This window comes from Moschus berezovskii, chromosome 9, assembly GCF_049115385.1.
Source record: "Moschus berezovskii isolate FMDL1 chromosome 9, NW_MosBer_1.0, whole genome shotgun sequence".
Lineage (NCBI taxonomy): Eukaryota > Metazoa > Chordata > Mammalia > Artiodactyla > Moschidae > Moschus > Moschus berezovskii.
In genome coordinates this window covers 51,826,946-51,845,503 of record NC_142468.1, presented here as the reverse complement: position 1 = coordinate 51,845,503, position 18,558 = coordinate 51,826,946, and the positions used below count along the sequence as shown (strand labels likewise).

The 18,558-nt window shown below is 41.1% G+C and overlaps 1 protein-coding gene across 1 annotated transcript in view; it reads left to right on the top strand.

Moving 5' to 3' along the window:
• Nucleotides 1-18,558, top strand: part of ALDH1A2 (aldehyde dehydrogenase 1 family member A2) — a 116,076-nt gene that overhangs the window by 56,970 nt on the left and 40,548 nt on the right. Inside the window, exons 5-7 of the mRNA XM_055436113.2 lie at nt 14,828-14,889; nt 16,883-17,011; nt 17,138-17,251. Of these exons, the coding sequence (XP_055292088.1) occupies nt 14,828-14,889; nt 16,883-17,011; nt 17,138-17,251 (305 nt within the window). The remainder of the gene's footprint in view (nt 1-14,827; nt 14,890-16,882; nt 17,012-17,137; nt 17,252-18,558) is intronic.

The following is an 18,558-nucleotide window of genomic DNA, read 5'->3' as shown; positions in this document are numbered from 1 at the left end:
GGTGCTAAGCCACATGGCTTGGCCTGTCAGTACGGTGGCCCTTAAAGCAATGGGAAGGCATCCAAACTAAGTCAGTGGAAAGGTCTCAGTCTGAGCATGAACACAAGCCCGCCAGGCTTCTCTGTCCATAAGGATCCTCCAGGCAAGAATACTGGAGCGGGTTGCCATTTCCTTCTCCAGGGGATCTTTCTGACCCAGGGATCGAACCTGCGTCTCTAACATCTCATGCATTGTCAGGCAGGTTCTTTACCACTCGTGCCACCTGAGAAGCCCAAACATGAGTACTGTGCTGTAGTAATAGGAAATGAAGTGCTTTCACAGCAGCCCCAAGGGGTAGGCACTGTTATTACCAGAGGAGAAAACTGGGGCCTAGAAATGTTAAATTGTCTTCCTGATTCACCCAGCAAATAAACTGTAAAGCCAAAACTTTGGCGTTAGAGCCTGGCGAATCACTTCACTAGAGAATCTGTTTTAGAAACTGAGAGGAAGAAACATCATGACAGGAAAGGGGCCAGGAGGAGAGATGAGGATATTGGCAGTGGTGAATAGGTATACGGAAAGAAAATACATGTGTTTGAGAGGCTCCTGGATGCTGCTGAGTAGTGTACCAGGTACTCTACCTGTGTTCTTTGGAGAAGAGCCAGCTTTCCGTGTGCACACTGGGGAGAGTGGTGCTGGGGACCTTAGAGCGCCCAGTGTGGGCCTTCCTCGATGGAGGAGGATTGGTTTCCCAGAAAAGGAAACCAGTGGCTGATAGTGTAGCTGGCTTAGAGCAGTGCCTCTCAAACCTGAACGTGCGTGTGTATTACCTGGAAGTACCTTCAAGTGCAGGTCTAGGGTGGGGTCTGAGAATCTGTGTTCCTAACCAGCTGCCGGGCGATGCCTGTGCTGCTGGTTCTCTGCCTCCAGTAGTGAGGAGTCACAGTGACAAAGAAGAGAGACGAGACTTCAAAGGACTCTTTTAAAATTATCTCCGTGAATGATGGTGACATGTGGAATGCTGGTTTTAGAAAATGGGTTTCTGGTTATAGAGACTCTTCCCTGCCATTCAGAAGTTTCCCAAGTTCAGACTCAGAAGGATGGAGAAGATAAGGGAATTCCAGAATCTTAGTTTAGTCCTGGCTCTCGGATATTGCAGACCACTGTTCTTTGTAGGATATGCAGGACTGGAGAACAGCCTGAGTGAGACAGAGTCATAGTTTGGTATGTGCATACCTGTGGGAGGGCCTGGGAATTAAAACCTTTGTCAGGAACAAGACATGTGTCAGCCTTTGCAGGATGACCTCTGCTGTTTCAGTGCAGAAAGGAAATTATCAGGCTCAAAGGCTCCAGTTTTTTTGCATCCCACCCCACCTGCCATTTCACTGTTTCGGGTATTTCAACATCTTTTCAAATGATATACAGAGATCTTAGAAATAAGATGAAATCAAAGGCTGTATGTATACATAAATACCTGCTTGGCCTAACAATGTCCTGGTTTTCTTTCGTCTCCTTAGGAAAGAAGTCCTTGATTGATTAGATAAAGATTTGTTGGAATTTTTGATCATGTTTGATACTTTGCTATAACGTGATCTGGCAGAAGAGGTGGTTGGTTTAGAAGCCTCACTGTTTTCGTCTGATGCTCTTTAGAGATTCTGCGTTAGAAGTACAGGGCTGAGAAAAGGCGTTCACAGTGGTCTCTCCCACCTTTACTCATAACCCGGTGTCCAGCCTGTGAAGGAAAAAAAGAGGAGCATTCTGTAAAATGCTAAGTAATTTTTGTTTCCCTGATTTCCCCTACCGTGCTTTTAGAGGGATACTAGGATGAAGAGCTCTCCCGGGATTCAGGTCATTAGGCAGAGGTCCTGGGAAGCTGTGGGTCTGGGACATAAGATATTTCATTGTGGTGCCTCAGGCAGGTAAAGGAAGGACGAAGACAGACATGAACTTGGCCATTTTACTTTCTGTTCCAGTTTTAGATACATTTTGGCATGCCTATAGGCTACTGAGTGTTCATCTCACAACCACTTTGACTAGTTCAATGCCCAGGGCATCTGGTTGGCTAAACCAGGGGGTCATAGTAGAAGACCAGGGAAAGGGAGGGTCATTATTATTCACTTATTTATTCTCAAATTTGTTCAATCAATCCATTTGTGCATTATTGTTATTTGTAACTTTGTAATTTAATATCAGATTGATTTTTGTCTCTGTGTTCTTGGTTTTTTTCAGTGAAACCTGGACCATAAGAAAGCTGTTAGCCTTTAACCATTAGGTCTTTATTGTGTTATATATGTTTCCATGTGCCAAGTCTCTTCACCGTGTCCAACTCTTCACAACCCTGTGGACTGTAGCCTGCTAGGCTTCTCTGTCCATGGGATTTTCTAGGCAAGAATACTGGAGTGGGTTGTCATTTCCTCCTCCAGGAAATCTTCCCAACCCAGGGATTGAACCCAGGTCTCCCGTGGCTCCTGCATTGCAGGCAGATTCTTTACTGCTGAGTCACATTTTTCTGTGAAACAGCCTAATTTTATTTGAAATTATAAGTGTAAAGAAATAATGTACTTTATGTTTGAGCATGTAAAAAGTCTTTTGCATACAGGATCTGTGTGATTTTATGTGTGATCCATGAAACAAGTCAGTTTTTAAAAGGTATTGTACACGTTTTGCAGGTAAGAAAATGAGACAGCAAGGGTTTAGTTTCTAGAACAAGGTCACGTGTGAGTAAGTGGCAGACCTGAGATTCAAACCCAGGTCTCTCTCCGCCTAAGCCATTGTAGACCCTCTGGTAGAGACCTATCAGCAGAGTGGGAAAAGAAAGAGGCCAGTCAACCTGGTGAAGTCTTGAACCGTCTGCAGATTTTTAGATTAACATTAACCGTTGTTCCTAGAGGAAATACAAGGGTAGAAAGCAGTCATAAAAATAAATCTGAAAGGTTTTTTTTTAATATATGACTGCTTTGTTACGTTGAATCATACTCTGTGTTTCATCCAACTTAGTATCCCTGACACTGAAGGGTAAGACCCAGAAAGAGTGGGAAGAATTTTGCTGTTGTCTCTTGGACTCCTTCCCATTTAGGAAGGCTGGGCATTCTGCCTGATAATGGGAAGAGCTCTTCCTTTACCTGTTCTACCGTGCATCAACCTCAGTCTCTCAGGCATCCCCTCATTCATATGTTCATTCAGCAGATTTTTTTTTAACCACGTGTGTTGAACACTGGGATTACAAAGGTAAACAAGTAAGATGTCCATAGAATAGTAAGGAAAACAAGCAGGTAGACAGCTGAGTGCAGTATAGAGTGGCTTGTTCACATATGGACATACAAAGTTCAATGGGTACTCTGTAGGAAAGGCATATTACTCAGCATTAAGGCTTCCTGGAGAAGGAAGTGAGATACACAGTTGATACCCGTACAAGGGCTGATAAGTGAAGGTGTAGACAGGGCGGCAATCACCAGCAACGCTAACAGTCTGTGCAGAGCGTGGAGGGAACAGAGTACTGTGTGCTAGTGTGGCCAGTTTTAGCAGATAGTGGGGCCCTGGGCCTGGGGAAACTGCTACCAGTTTTTTTCCACAGTAATGGTACTTCACTGAGTTATTTTAAGTAAATATGTGTCTTGATCAAAATTGGTTTTAGAAAGAGATTTTGATGACATAATGGATAATCAGTTGCAGAGAGCAAGTAAGTACTTTTCCCCCTCCCCCGGAAGGGTAGCGTCCCTCTAGAATATCTGGGAGGAGGAGAAAAGGGTTACAACATGACCACTGCTGAGCCTCACTGGACAGCCATTTCGCCCTCTGAACTGAGAGATTCCCTTATCCCTCTCTGTTACATCCCAACCAAGGCCCACAGTTGGATGTTTTCACAGAATCATGCAGTATTAGTTTGACTCACAATGGTCTTAACGTTCTTGTCTTTTCAACATTATCTATAATTTCTGGCCATGGTACTCAATGGAACCGTTCTTTCTGACCATAAATCCTATGTTTTGACCCTTCTGCTTTAACATCTGCTAATTATGATGATAAATAATAATCATTATTATGATTTATTGTACACTTTCCTTGTGCCTGTTATAGTATCTCTAATCTCATAGCAGCCCTCCAGGGGAAGTAGTTTTATCTCCATTTTGATCATTTTTAACCTGTGCCAAATTCTCTGCTCCTCCCATGGCCACAAAATCCTTGTGCTGGAGGAAGGAACTAAGATTATCTTTAGTTCACTGAGGGAGAAGTCGAGGTTTTGGTTTACATTACTTATGATTTTTCTCTGTAACAGTGTTGATTTGTTTTGTGATATGTAAGCAGAGAAAATGTAGTTCATACTTTAGCTAAATTCTGACATTAAAATGACTTTATGATATATTAGCATATCAAAAGGTTAAAAAGCTACACAGGCCACCTGTAATTATTTATCCAGTTCGCCTCCTTTCAGTTTTACCTGTTAAATTAAAGGATAGGCTGAAAATGTGCAGAAATTGTCTTGAATCCTAAGGTTCTGCCTTCAACAGCTCGATCTGATTTAATGTCAACAGAGAACCCATATGGTGAGATCTTGTTCAATCAATGAGAATGAGGAGCTGTTTGCCCTGCTCACCTAAGCAGAACCCAGGGCAGATAGAAAGAAACAAAGTGTCTGACTCTTTGGGACCCCATGGAATTCTCCAGGCCAGAATACTGGAGTGGATAGCCTTTCCCTTCTTCAGGGGATCTTCCCAACCCAGAGGTTGAACCCATGTCTCCACATTGCAGGCAGTTTCTTTACCAGCTGAGCCACAGGGGAAGACCAAGAGTACTGGAGTGGGTAGCCTATACCTTCTCCAGTGGATCTTCCCAACCCAGTGTCTCCTGCATTTCAGGCGGATTCTTTACCAGCTGAGCTATTCAGTTCAGTTCAGTTCAGTCGCTCAGTCGTGTCTGACTCTTTGCGACCCCATGAATCACAGCACATCAGGCTTCCCTGTCCATCACCAACTCCCAGAGTTCACTCAAACTCATGTCCATCCAGCCATCTCATTCTCCCCTTCTCCTGCCCCCAATCCCTCCCAGCATCAGAGTCTTTTCCAGTGAGTCAACTCTTCGCATGAGGTGGCCAAACTATTGGAGTTTCAACTTTAGAATCAGTACTTCCAATGAACACCCAGGACTGATCTCCTTTAGAATGGACTGGTTGGCTGAGCTATTAGGGAAACCCAAAGCAGGTAGAGTTACCTGAATTGGTGGTGACAGATCTTGGAGTCTGCTTCACATGTAACCTCTTTGAGAGGCAGGCTGAAGAAAACTCAGGGATCCCTAAAGCCATGCTCCTCATTTTTCAGACAAAGAAACTAAGGTCCAGAGAAATAAAGTAGGTTTTTTTTTCCCAAGATCATATAATGTGTAGTGGTGGAGCTAAGATGTATAATTGACTCAGGAGCATGTAGTTAAACTTCTGAGATGCTACCACTTGACGCCTGGGGGAAATAGTGTCATCTTCACTGTATGTTATTGTAGAATCTCCAGTGTCTGTGTAGGTATCTGTGGAGTTCATCGTTACAGCTGTGAAATGTCCAGTGTGATCTGCTTAGTCTCAGAATACATAGGAATCTGCTAGAGGACATAATGAACTAGTTCAGTGTAGTTGGTCTAATTGTTCATTACTGGGGTCACCAAAAGGTCATTGCTAGTTCCTTGAAAGGTAATTGTGTACACAAATTAGAGATTGGAAGATGGCCATCCATTCATTGAATTGTTTAACAGATTTTGATGCTATTAAATAAACTCATTTTTAGTGTTACCAGGTATATAAAAATTGTAGCGGTTCTTGAAATTCTCTTAGTATTGTAGTTGGTAGCCATTTCTTGAGGTCCATACTTAATAAATTTCTCCTCAATTTCTGGCACATTTCAGATTCTTCTTATTTCCTTTACCATACATATTACCTAATCATATTCTAGTTTATGTAGATTGTGTCAGTGCCTGATATTCTTATGAGAATAATAATTTTGTTAGTTTCTTTCAAGTAGCTATAAAATCCTGAAGGAATAATCCACATAGTTGTTCTCATTAAGTAATTTCTATCTTTCCTGTGTAATTTGATGTCAGTCAGTCAGTTCAGTCACTTTGTCATGTCCAACTCTTTGCGACCCCATGGACTACAGCACGCCAGGCTTCCCTGTCCATCCAACTCCCAGAGCTCGCTCACACTCATGTCCATTAAATAGCATAAAACAGTGGCTCAACATTCACAAATATGGAATAAGTTTTTCTGTTACTCATCTCTAGGGACAAAGACTCTTCTTAGTTTAACTCTAAACTAAGAAATGGCTTAATCTATACATGCTCAGTAAAATTTGATCCATAGTTCAACTAAATTCATGATAAAGCTTTTAATTGTAATTCTTCATCAAGGTATATAACACTGAGGTGTAAAAACACATCAGAAAAGTTGTCTCTGGGTGTGTCTTAAACTCCTTCTAAGAAAAGTAGTTACTTTCTTGAATGAAATGGAAAAGAGACTGAGAGATAAAAAGTCCTAAACACGAGATTTAGTATTTCTGTCTTGGGTTTCATCTGTTCTTTAGTTTTCCCCACCATGGTTGTGTGCTAACTTGCTGGTTTGGAATATGGTATTCAGAACATTTATTTGTTATTTTCATCAAATGCAGTCTGTTCTTGCTGAGTGAGCTCTCTCTGTATTGCCTTATACTTCGTAAGAAGACCTAAGATGATTGTAGCCTAAAGTGGAATATCTGAGTTTGGATGGAGATTTTTTTCCTCTGTCAAGCTGATGTGCTTTATAGTGCAAAGCTAGAGAAATGATGGAAACAATCTTTTTAATCATCTTACCGTATTTAAATAGTGTTACAGCAAAAAGACTAAAGGTGTTTCAGATGGTAAAGAATCTGCCCACAAAACAGGAGACCCAGGTTCTAATCCTAGGTCAGGAAGATTCCCTAGAGAAGGGAATGGCTATCTACTCCAATATTCTTGCCTGGAAAAGTCCATGGACAAAGGAGCTTGACAGGCTGTAGTCCATGAGGACATGTCTGAGCAACTAACGCTTTCACTTTGGGCTTCCCAGGTGGCTCAGTGGTTAAAAAAAAATCTGCCTGCCAGTGCAGGAGATGTAGGAGATGTGGGTTCGATCTCTGGGTTGGGAAGATCTCCTGAAGGAGAAAATGGCAACCCTCTCCAGTATTCTTGCCTGGGAAATCCCATGGATAGAGAAACCTAGCGGGCTGTGATCCATGGAGTCACAAAGAGTCAGACATGACTGAGTGACTTAACACATTAACATAAAAGATGGGAAATGGGCTGTGATTTTTCTTCCAGGCAGAGAGGAGTACTCACACTTCATCTTAGGTGCAGAAGAGAGGGAGGGAGAAGTAACACTGCCGCCCGTTGGAGCCCATTTATCCCAGATGCAGAGAAGCACTCAGCCTTAGACTCCCCAACCCAAGAGGAAGCCTGTGCTCTGTAGCATTCCCTTTATAGCTTGAGATACAGGAGTCTTTGTGAGTTCTCTGTCCACACACCACATCCTCGAAGAATCATCTTCACCCATTTTTCCCCCATCTGCATTCCTTGACATTACACCCTGATTCTGTGGTTTGTGATATCCACCTAAATCCAAACCTTATTCACAGAGGAGCCTTTGGTATGTTTCTAAAGGATGTGAACTTGAAGTCTGATGACCCAGTTTTAAGTTCAGGAGCCACAACTTAACAAGTGGTACTACTTTAGACTTAACCTCTCTGTGGCATATTTTCATTAATTGTACATTTCAAATAATATACTTGCCTTAATTTTTCCATACATTGTTTTGAGCATGAAATGAGGCAAGAATAGGAAAATATTTTGTAAAAGTTATATGTGTTTTTATTTTTGTAATTTAAAAGTGTTAAAAACATTGCTTAGATTCTTCTACACTTCAGATTCCTTTCAGGCAAATTAGTAGTTATCAGAGAGGCCAAAAGTAAGTAGAAATGAAGTCAACAACTGTCGATCATCACAATACCTGGGGACTTCCCTTTATCCACATGGTTCCTCTGAACCTGGGTACTGGGAGTGTGGTCTGTGGATCAGAAGCATTGGTGTAACCTGAGACTGTGTAGAAATGCAGACTCTTGGGTTCCACCGTAGACTTACAGGTTCAGAATCTGCATTTTAATAACTCCAGATGCTTTGTGTACACATTTAAATTTGAGAAGCACAATGTGGCATATTATGTGGCATGATGAAAATCAGAACCACAATGAGGTATCACCTCACCCTGGTTGGAATGGCTATCATCAAAAAGTCTGTAAACAGTAAATACTGGGGAGAGTGTAGAGAAAAGGGAACTCTCCTTCACTATTGGTGGGAATATAAATTGGTGCAACCAGAATGAGAACAGTATGGAGGTTCCACAAAAAACTAAAAATAGAGTTGTCATATGATCCAGCAAGTCCACTCCTGGGCATATATCTGGAGAAAACTCTTAACTCAAAAATCATGCACCCAGTGTTCATAGCAGCACTATTTACAATAGCCAAGACATGGAAGCAACCTAAATGTCCCTTGACGGATGAGTGGATAAAGAAGATATGTGTGCAAGTGTGTGTGGGTATGTATACACATAATGGAGTATTATTACTCAGCCTTATAAAGAATGAAATAATGTCATTTGCACTAACATGGATGGACCTAGAAATTATCATACTAAGAGTATTAAGTTCAGTTCAGTGCAGTCTCTCAGTCTTGTCCAACTCTTTGCGACCCCATGAATCACAGCACGCCAGGCCTCCCTGTCCATCACCAACTCCCAGAATTCACTTAAACTCATGTCCATCGAGTCGGTGATGCCATCCAGCCATCTCATTCTCTGTCGTCCCCTTCTCCTCCCGCCCCCAATCCTTCCCAGCATCAGAGTCTTTTCCAGTGAGTCAACTCTTCGCATGAGGTGGCCAGAGTATTGGAGTTTCAGCTTTAGCATCAGTCCTTCCAATGAACACCCAGGATTGATCTCCTTTAGAATGGACTGGTTGGATCTCCTTGCAGTCCAAAGGACTCTCAAGAGTCTTCTCTAGCACCACAGTTCAAAAGCGCCAATTCTTCGGTGATCAGCCTTCTTCACAGTCCAACTCTCACATCCATACATGACCACTGGAAAAACCATAGCCTTGACTAGATGGACCTTTGTTGGCAAAGTAATGTCTCTGCTTTTTAATATACTGCTGCTGCTGCTGCTAAGTCACTTCAGTCGTGTCCGACTCTGTGTGACCCCATAGACGGCAGCCCACCAGGCTCCCCCATCCCTGGGATTCTCCAGGCAAGAACACTGGAGTGGGTTGCCATTTCCTTCTCCAATGTGTGAAAGTGAAAAGTGAAAGTGAAGTTGCTCAGTCATGTCTGACTCGTAGCGACCCCATGGACTGCAGCCTACCAGGATCTTCCGTCCATGGGATTTTCTAGGCAAGAGTACTGGAGTGGCTTGCCATTGCCTTCTCCGTTTAATATACTAGACAAAGATAATTATCATATGGTATCACCAATATGTGGAAACTTTAAAAGATGATAATAATGAACTTATTTACAGAATAGACTCACAGACGTGGAAAACAAACTTACTAAAGTGAGAAGGTAAGGGAGGGATAAATTTGGAATTTTGGATTAACAGATGCAGACTATTATATATAAAACAAATAAAAAACAAAAATACTGTATAGCACAAGGAACTGCATTTAATATTTTATAATAAATGCAAAAAGGCAAAATGGTTGTCTCAGGAGGACTTAAAAGTAGCTGAGAAAAGAGAAGCACAAGAAAGGCAAAGAAGAAAAGGAAAGATATACCCATCTGCATGCAGAGTTCCAGAGAATAGCAAGGAGAGATAAGAAAGCCTTCCTAAGTGATCAAAGCAAAGAAAGAGGAAAACAATAGAATGGGAAAGACTAGAGATCTCTTCAAGAAAATTAGCGATTCCAAGGGAACATTTCATGCCAAATGGGCTCAATAAAGGACAGAAATGGTATGGACATAACAGAAGCAGAAGATACTAAGAAGAGGTGGCAATAACATACAGAAGAACTGTACCAAAAAGATCTTCTTGACCAAGATAATCATGATGGTATGATCACTCACCTAGAGCCAGACATCCTCGAATGTGAAGTCAAATGAGCCTTAGGAAGCATCACTAAGAACAAAGTTAGTGGAGGTGATGGAATTCCAGTTGAGCTATTTCAAATCCTAAAAGATGATGCTGTGAAAGCGCTGCACTCAATATGCCAGCAAATTTGAAACACTCAGCAGTGGCCACAGGACTGGAAAAGGTCAGTTTTCATTCCAATCCCTAAGAAAGGCAATGCCAAAGAATGCTCAAACTACCGCACAGTTGCACTCATCTCACACCCTAGCAAAGAAATGCTCAAAATTCTCCAAGCCAGGCTTCAGCAATATGTGAACCATGACTTCCAGATGTTCAAGCTGGTTTTAGAAAAGGCAGAGGAACCAGAGATCAAATTGCCAGTATCCACTGGATCATTGAAAAGAGAGTTCCAGGAGAACATCTACTTCTGCTTTATTGACTATGCCAAAGCCTTTGACTGTGTGGATCACAATAAACTGTGGAAAATTCTGAAAGATATGGGAATACCAGACCACCTGACCTGCCTCTTGAGAAATCTATATGCAGGTCAGAAAGCAACAGTTAGAACTGGACATGGAACAACAGACTGGTTCCAAATAGGAAAAGGATTATGTCAAGGCTATATATTGTCACCCTGCTTATTTAACTTATATGCAGAGTACATCATGAGAAACGCTGGACTGGATGAAGCACAGCTTCAAGGTTGCAGGCAGATATATCAATAACCTCAGATATGCAGATGACTTCACCTTTATGGCAGAAAGTGAAGAAGAACTAAAGAGCCTCTTGATGAAAGTGAAAGAGAGTGAAAAGTTGGCTTAAAACTCAACATTCGGAAAACTAGATCATGGCATCCGGTCCCATCACTTCATGGCAAATAGATGGGGAAACAGTGGCTGACTTTATTTTTTTGGGCTCCAAAATCACTGCAGATGGTGACTGCAGCCATGAAATTAAAAGATGCTTACTCCTTGGAAGGACCAACCTAGACAGCATATTAAAAAGCAGAGACATCACTTTGCCAACAAAGGTCTGTCTAGTCAAGGCTGTGATTTTTCCAGTAGTCACGTATAGATGTGAGAGTTGGACTATAAAGAAAGCTAAGTGCCGAAGAATTGATATTTTTGAACTGTGGTGTTGGAGAAGACTCTTGAGAGTCCCTTGGACTGCAAGGAGATCAAACCAGTCCATCCTAAAGGAGATCAGTCCTGAGTGTTCATTGGAAGGACTGATGTTGAAGCTGAAACTCCAATATTTTGGCTACCTGATAGCGAAGGGCTGACTCATTTGAAAAGACCCTGATGCTGGGAAAGATTGAAGTCAGGAGAAGGGGACAACAGAGGATGAGATGGTTGGATGGCATCACTGACTCCATGGACATGAGTTTGGGTAAACTCTGGGAGTTGGTGATAGACAGCGAGGCCTGGCGTGCTGCAGTCCATGGAGTCGCAAAGAGTTGGACACAACTGAACTGAACTGAATCCATGTTTATTTTAATGATTAGGCTTGAAGAATATTAGAAGAAAATAATGCTAGCTCATGAAATATGTTATTTCTTAGATTTTCCTGAAGGTGAGGCTAACAAATAGCTTTTAAAAGATGAGTTAATTTAAAATATTACAAGTAATAGGGTATTTGATACTTGGATATAGTAAAAATTAAGATGGCTCATTTCTTGTGGTTTAAAAAACTTTATTGGAATGTAGTATTTTTACAATGTTTTATTAGTTTCTGCTGTACAGCAAAGTGAACCAGCTATGCATATGCATATATCCCCTCTTTTGGATTTCAGGAAGGTGGTTCTTACGTGATTGGCCTTTGGGGAACCCTGGTCTAGAAGCTGGTGAGAGTCAGATCTGGGTCATACTAACTGTGTGGGACCTCTGGGATGCCTCCAGCCCTGGTCAGGGGTTACATGTAGGAGGTATAGTTTTCATGTGCCGAGTACCCTGCTCAGACTAAGGGTGTTCAGAATCCTCTTCCACTAACCATCCTAGACTACAGACTGAACTCAAAGGTCTGGGACCCCTTCTTTATCTCTCTCATTCAGTGCTCTTTTGGGAAGAGCTCAAGCACCAAAATACCCTTTATTTATTTACTGCTTAGAGGTACTTGGAAGAGTCTTCAGTTTCTTTCCTTGTGCTAGCTTTAGCTAAACGTTGACTCTGTGAACATTTATCCAGGAAAGTTCTCATTCCCCATAACTCAGTTTCCCTTTGGATATAGTTATGGAGTTAAGTTCATTTCCTTTTGAGGTCAGCTTTTAAAGATTGCGCTACATTTTTTTTCCATCTCTTTCGTTTCTTCAGTAACTTTCAGATTTATATATGTAGCCCAACTAAATTCTTCAGCGTTTAGAATGGAGAGAGGGGAAATGCTTTATGAATTACCATGCTGTGCTTGTGCAAGTGCCCTGTGAATTCTTCTGAACCATTCTAGTGCTGCTGAAATAAACACCTGTGTTGCTCTTCAGTTCATATTCCAATTTTTTTCCTCAGCCCTTTTGCACTCCATATTGACATTACACTCTCTTTCTATAGTCTGTGATTAATACTTGAATCCATCACCTTACCCATATTACAGCATTCATTTGGGAAGAATTTCTTTGCAAATGATACTCTTTAGCCTCCTGATCTTTTTTTTTTTTTTTTTTTTTTTGCTCCCCATGAAAAATCTTCCCAGGGAGAAGAAACAAACATTTATATCTTCTAAAGGAAAAAATGTGAAACATTAAAAGGTATTAATAGAAAAAAACTTTTTCAGAGATTTATAAATTGAAGAAGGGTGGTAACTGGCACTATTGTAAAGAAAGATATCTATGAAAATTCTTGAATTGTCTGCATACAAAGCTGAGATAGTTAACTTGATTTTTAAAGTATTAGACTTCTTATTGTCCTCCTGTGGATGATTTCCATATTTGGGCTATTTTTTATTGTTTTAGTGGAGATACATTCTAAAATAATTTCTTTCCTACAGTTACTGAGTTTACCTACTTCCTAAAGTCTTTATAAAGTATATACATCAAACAAAATTAGGAGACAAGTAGCAGACTGGGGAAAACTTTGCATATACACATGACAAAGGCCTAATGTCCTTAATATATACAGAGTTCTCTAAATGACGGAAAAAGAAGAATAAACTGGTAGAAAAATGAGAGAGGATATAAACCTGAAGAAAAAAATTTTAATGGCTATTAAACATGAAAACATATTCAATCCATATATCATCAAGCACAAATCAAAACAAGTTGTCATTTTCTTTCAGGTTGACCAAAATTAAAAGTGTTAAAGGATAGGGAGGAAAAAAACATGTTGGAATTATGAACTGAATAATTTTTCTGAAGGGTGAAATGGCAGTATTTATCAAAATGTGAAATGCATGTACATTCTGACTGTGAAATTTCACCAGTATGCAGAGATATATAAAATAGTGTTACAGCATTATTTGTAATAGCTTGCAGTGAAAGCGATCTCTTTGGTCCCTCAGGACAGTTTACAGCAGTATTGAGCCAGTGGCAAAACAGTCAGCAGCTTAAAAAGTGTGTTACATTTATATGAAAAAAAAAGTGGGAAGAACCTAAGTGTAGAAGCCTGTGTATAATATAGTCCCATGTGTATTCTTTTGAAAAAGAGAGAGGATAAATGGATGCTAATGTATGTAGGGGGAAAAGTTCTTTGAAAAGACGTGCCAGCAACAGATAGCTGTTAATTTTGGGAAGAATTAACATCTCCTCCTGTCCCCACTCTTATCCACATCTCTAATAGTAATGCTCTTCCTGAGTATTAACAGAGGGTCTCCACTTTCCCAGTGGACATCTTTTGAGAGAGAAAACAAGTGTCAGTGAAGTGGCCAAAGGGTTGATAATTAATGGGGGGTGGGTGCGGGGAAGACCCAATACCAAAATTGAAAAACTTTATGCTAAAAACAGGCATTCTTTGGTTATTTCCTTTAGCCACTTAAAATAATTTAGATAAACATAATGGTACTTTCATAAAGAAGAATTTGGTTTGGATTCCCTGGGTATTTGTCCCAACTGCCGCTTGCTCCTATAGGGAAAACAAGGTCATTAAATCATCCTCATTTCCTTGGCTGGTTTGAAGGTGGAGGCTTTGGGTTATTGATGGATTCTTCTTTGAAGTGGACTTTTGCCTTCTTGAAATAGGCCTAGACATGCCTGGGTTCCCCCAGTGCCCAGAAGTGCATTTGGACACCAACTGAGTTATGAAACAGATCTTACTTTTAAATCTCACCTTTTCCAGTTCCCTAGCGTTTTAAATTTACCCAATTGCATTTTATTTAGTTTCTTTTTTCTTTTTTTTTTTAATATTTTCAGAAAGCTATTTAAAATTTTGAGGAACCTCAGTTTTTAACTCAATTAACTATTCCATATATAAGTATCATTTTGATAGTTGATATAATATTTAATGTTTTTCCAGTTTCCAGCCACTCCCCGCTCTGTCCCTTCCCCATCCTTCACCCCCAGGACTGCATCTGGTGTGATAAACTCATTCTTTATTTTGCCTTCAAGGTCCTCTACCAGTACTCTGTTTGGGTGTCGGGGAACCGGATGTGGAGAAACCCTTTGCCAAGTGATAGGTTCTACTAGCTTTAATTCACAGTGGAGTGGGAACCATGACAAAAATTTTTTCAACTTTATTTCTGCTTTTCGCTGCCACCTGTGTTCTCCCTCTGCAGTTCTTCCCATCTGAACTCTGTGGCAGTGACTGTGCTCGTTTCTTTCAGATGGAGATTATTTTACCTTTACAAGACACGAACCCATTGGCGTGTGTGGACAGATCATCCCGGTGAGTGCATCTCCTCACGCCTGGTATTTATTTTCATTTGAACCAGTTCTCTTAAAGATACATAAAACATGGACTTCAGCAATGTGTGTTTTCCATTACTGGGGGAAAAAACTGAGTTCATGTTGTTGACATATCTTTAACAGCCTCCCTGCAAATGCTTATTTGAACAGGTTAATAGGGTTTCAGCTTCGTTACCAGGAGTTGAATTCTCAAGTCGTGGAATTCTCATGATTAAAATAAGCAAAGCAAAGCCCAGTGTATTAATAACCTGCCTTCAGTTATGAATGTCCATTCAGCTTATGGAAAATTAATGCTTTGTTATATTTGCTTGTTTATTTTTTAGAACTGTGACTCACCATTTTTCCAGGCATATTGTTTTATATGATCTTTTAATCCCATTCTTTCCCACTGTTTCTTTTCATAAGAATCTAGATAGAAGACCCTACAGAAGACACAGCAGTACAATTAACGTCACAGTCATAATTGAAACCATGCCGGGCTGTTGTGTGTCTTGTACAGGGAAATAGATGTAGTGCTTAGTGTTTGGATTGGAACATTAAACATTGTCTTTTTTTTCCCTCTCTGCCTCATACATAGCCTTGGCACTATACAAAACATCATCGAGTCTTCCAGCAGGAGAGTCTAGCTAATCATTCTGGCAAGGATTTCAGGGGAGCCTCAATTTAAATTCTTAGAGTACAGACGAGAAGTTTTCTCAAAATATCGGAGAATAACTCAAGATAATCTTCAGCTTTGGAGTCGAAGATTTGGGGGACATATTAGTAAATTATTTTGAAGGTCCACAAACTCTGGGTTACTGTGAAATTTATTCAAGAATGAAAGGAGAAGATGAGAGATTTGGTTTAAGTTCTTCTGCCCCTAAACCACCCAGGGAAATCCCACTCAGATCAGAGCCAGGTTGAGGTCTGTCACCTTAATTGCAGGAACTCAAAGCTGCTTTTCCTGCCTTCCCTAGACTCAGTTAGCTGCAGCTTTCACTGACAGGACAAGAGCCGCTTGTCAGCCAGCTCGGCTCAATTACTGCGCTCCCAAGATTTATATACTGTAGATGGAATTAAAACATCACTGTGTACTCCCAAGTTTATAAACAACTAAGGGGAAAAGAAATTGGGTGTTTGGTGAAGGCAAGACACTTGTATATTTTTGCAAGCTTGCCAGGGCCAGTGAGAATCCTTCAAGGATGGCAGCTGAGATGCTTCAGGCAGAAACACATTGTGGTCAGGGGCTGGAGCCAGGGCACCAGGATTTCTGTTTTCTTTCTTAATGAAATTATCAATGACACCTGATAGTACTGAGGCTCATGCCTGCACTTATAACAATACAAGCTTAATATCCTTTTTAAAATTGGTTTAAACCATCTTAGGCCCCAGTCTCAGATACACACATATATTTTTTAGTCTCCATTAGTTTATTTTGCAGTGTCCCGAAGACAAACTAAGATTTTTGCGTCCTCATCAGTAGATGCACTTTATTTTTTGTAATTGTGTGTTTTGTGGCAATACATGTAGGTAAAGAAAAAGGTACTGCCTTGAAATACACGCTGACTTCTAGGTCTTCCTCTCTGAAGAGCTTTTATACCAGCCTGAAACCTTGGTATAAAAAAATCATAAATGCAAGAAAAAGTTTTCATACACAAGAACTTACTGGAACCAAAAGCTAATTTTAAAAACATATAAAATGACAACAATGAAAAGCTGAAACAAAACAAAGACTCCCTTTTTACAATAAGATTTCTTTTTGTGGGTAGCTGGAAAATAGTAATTTGCTGACCAGACAGAGAATAGGGGAGATTTTCAAGGTCAATCCTGTTTTCTTCTTAATGAAGTAATTAAAAAATCCAAACATCTGTACTCTGTGGTGGGACAAGATTTATGTTGAGGACCAGTCTGAGCAATCCGAGAAGTCACAGCTTGAAAACAAAGTAATGGAGGAATATTTTTCCATCTATCAACCCTGAGTTTTTGCCTTTCAGTGGAATTTCCCCCTGCTGATGTTTGCCTGGAAAATTGCTCCAGCTCTGTGCTGTGGCAATACAGTAGTTATTAAACCAGCAGAACAAACACCACTCAGCGCGCTCTACATGGGAGCCCTCATCAAGGAGGTAAGAGAAACCAACCTCAGGAGTGGCTCCCACCCTCCTTACAGTTGGGGCCTACTGGAGCATATCCGATTTAATGTGCTTCATCAGCTTTCACAAGCCACGTTTCCTCCAATTCTGTTTTGTTAGGCTGGCTTTCCACCAGGAGTCATCAATATTTTGCCAGGATACGGGCCAACAGCCGGGGCAGCAATAGCTTCTCACGTTGGCATAGACAAGATTGCATTCACAGGGTCTACTGAGGTAGGTGCCTGAGAAACCACAGCTTAAAGAACAGTTCTGCAAATGAGTAGAGGGTTTGAGAGAAAATTGAAAATGTTACCCATGGACTGAGCACCCAAAGAGCAGTGACTACTCAAGGTCTTAACAAGCAGATAAGACCTCATAGCTAGAAGACTGCTGGGTGGCAAAGTAAAGGTGGACATTGACTATTTGTGCCTCAGATCTCTGGACTCTTGTGTGGTGCATTTGTATGAGACCTGTCCCAGAAAAACAAAACCCTATTATATTTTGAAATAAAAGGAACGTATATCAGAGGCAAAAACAAACTAACAAACTGTCCCAAAAGAATCTATCCCAGAAGCTGGGGTTCTGACCACTTTCTTGAATCAAGAACACAAATTAAGAACTGGGGAGAATGGAATTGTAGCATGTATATTATCATAAGTGACCAGTCCAGGTTCGACGCATAAATTTTCCTCTGTTCAAAAAAAAAAAAAAAACTGGAGATGTAAATTAATCTCTGGTCAAGATGAAAATGGAAACACAGCTTTGTCTTATCATTATATCCCCAACTCCTGTAAATGCTGTTTGCAGCTAACTCTGACAATGAGCCTTAAAGGGTCAGAGAGAATAGAAATCAGCAATTTTTTTCTGCAGAACACGGCCAGATAGCAAATGTTGTGGACTTTGCTGGCAATATGGTCTCTATTGAAACTACTTAACTCTGCCCCTGGAGCACAAAGTAGCCATAGGTAATGTAGTATGCACTGAACCCAGCTACAGGCAAGCACTGCATGTCCTGTACTGACTTTGCTCTGGGGTCAGTGGGCTCCGCCTGCCTGTCCACCTCTTGGCTCAAGCACTACTGGGCCACATGTCTTTCAGGAGTTATCAGTCATTCTGGTCATATGCGACTAGAAGACACTCTTCAGTGAATGGTGCCATGATTCAGCTTCTTGTTTGGACAGGGCAGACTGGGCCCTAGGGCTGGCAGAAGTCCTCATTTGAAGAGATGAATCAGACCGATCTGCACCCATCTGTGTTCCCTGGTCAGAGTGTGCCCCCAGTTTGGTTCTGCAGATGAGCAGAGCCACTGGTTGGGATTACTGCTTGGTTGCTGCAGACGTGAATTCAGTCTGCCAGGATTTGTGTGTTGCAGCCCCTCCCCCCTCTCTGTTGCAGTCTCATTTTGGTGGCGGTTGAGCTCTGCAGGTTCCCCTGCAGTGCCCATGGTGTGAAATCAGAGTAGTGGCTCCCACAGGTCAGCTTACAGTTCTGAGTTCTCCTTTCCCACTGGAGAAGCCAGAGGGTCAGGAGAAATGTCTCCC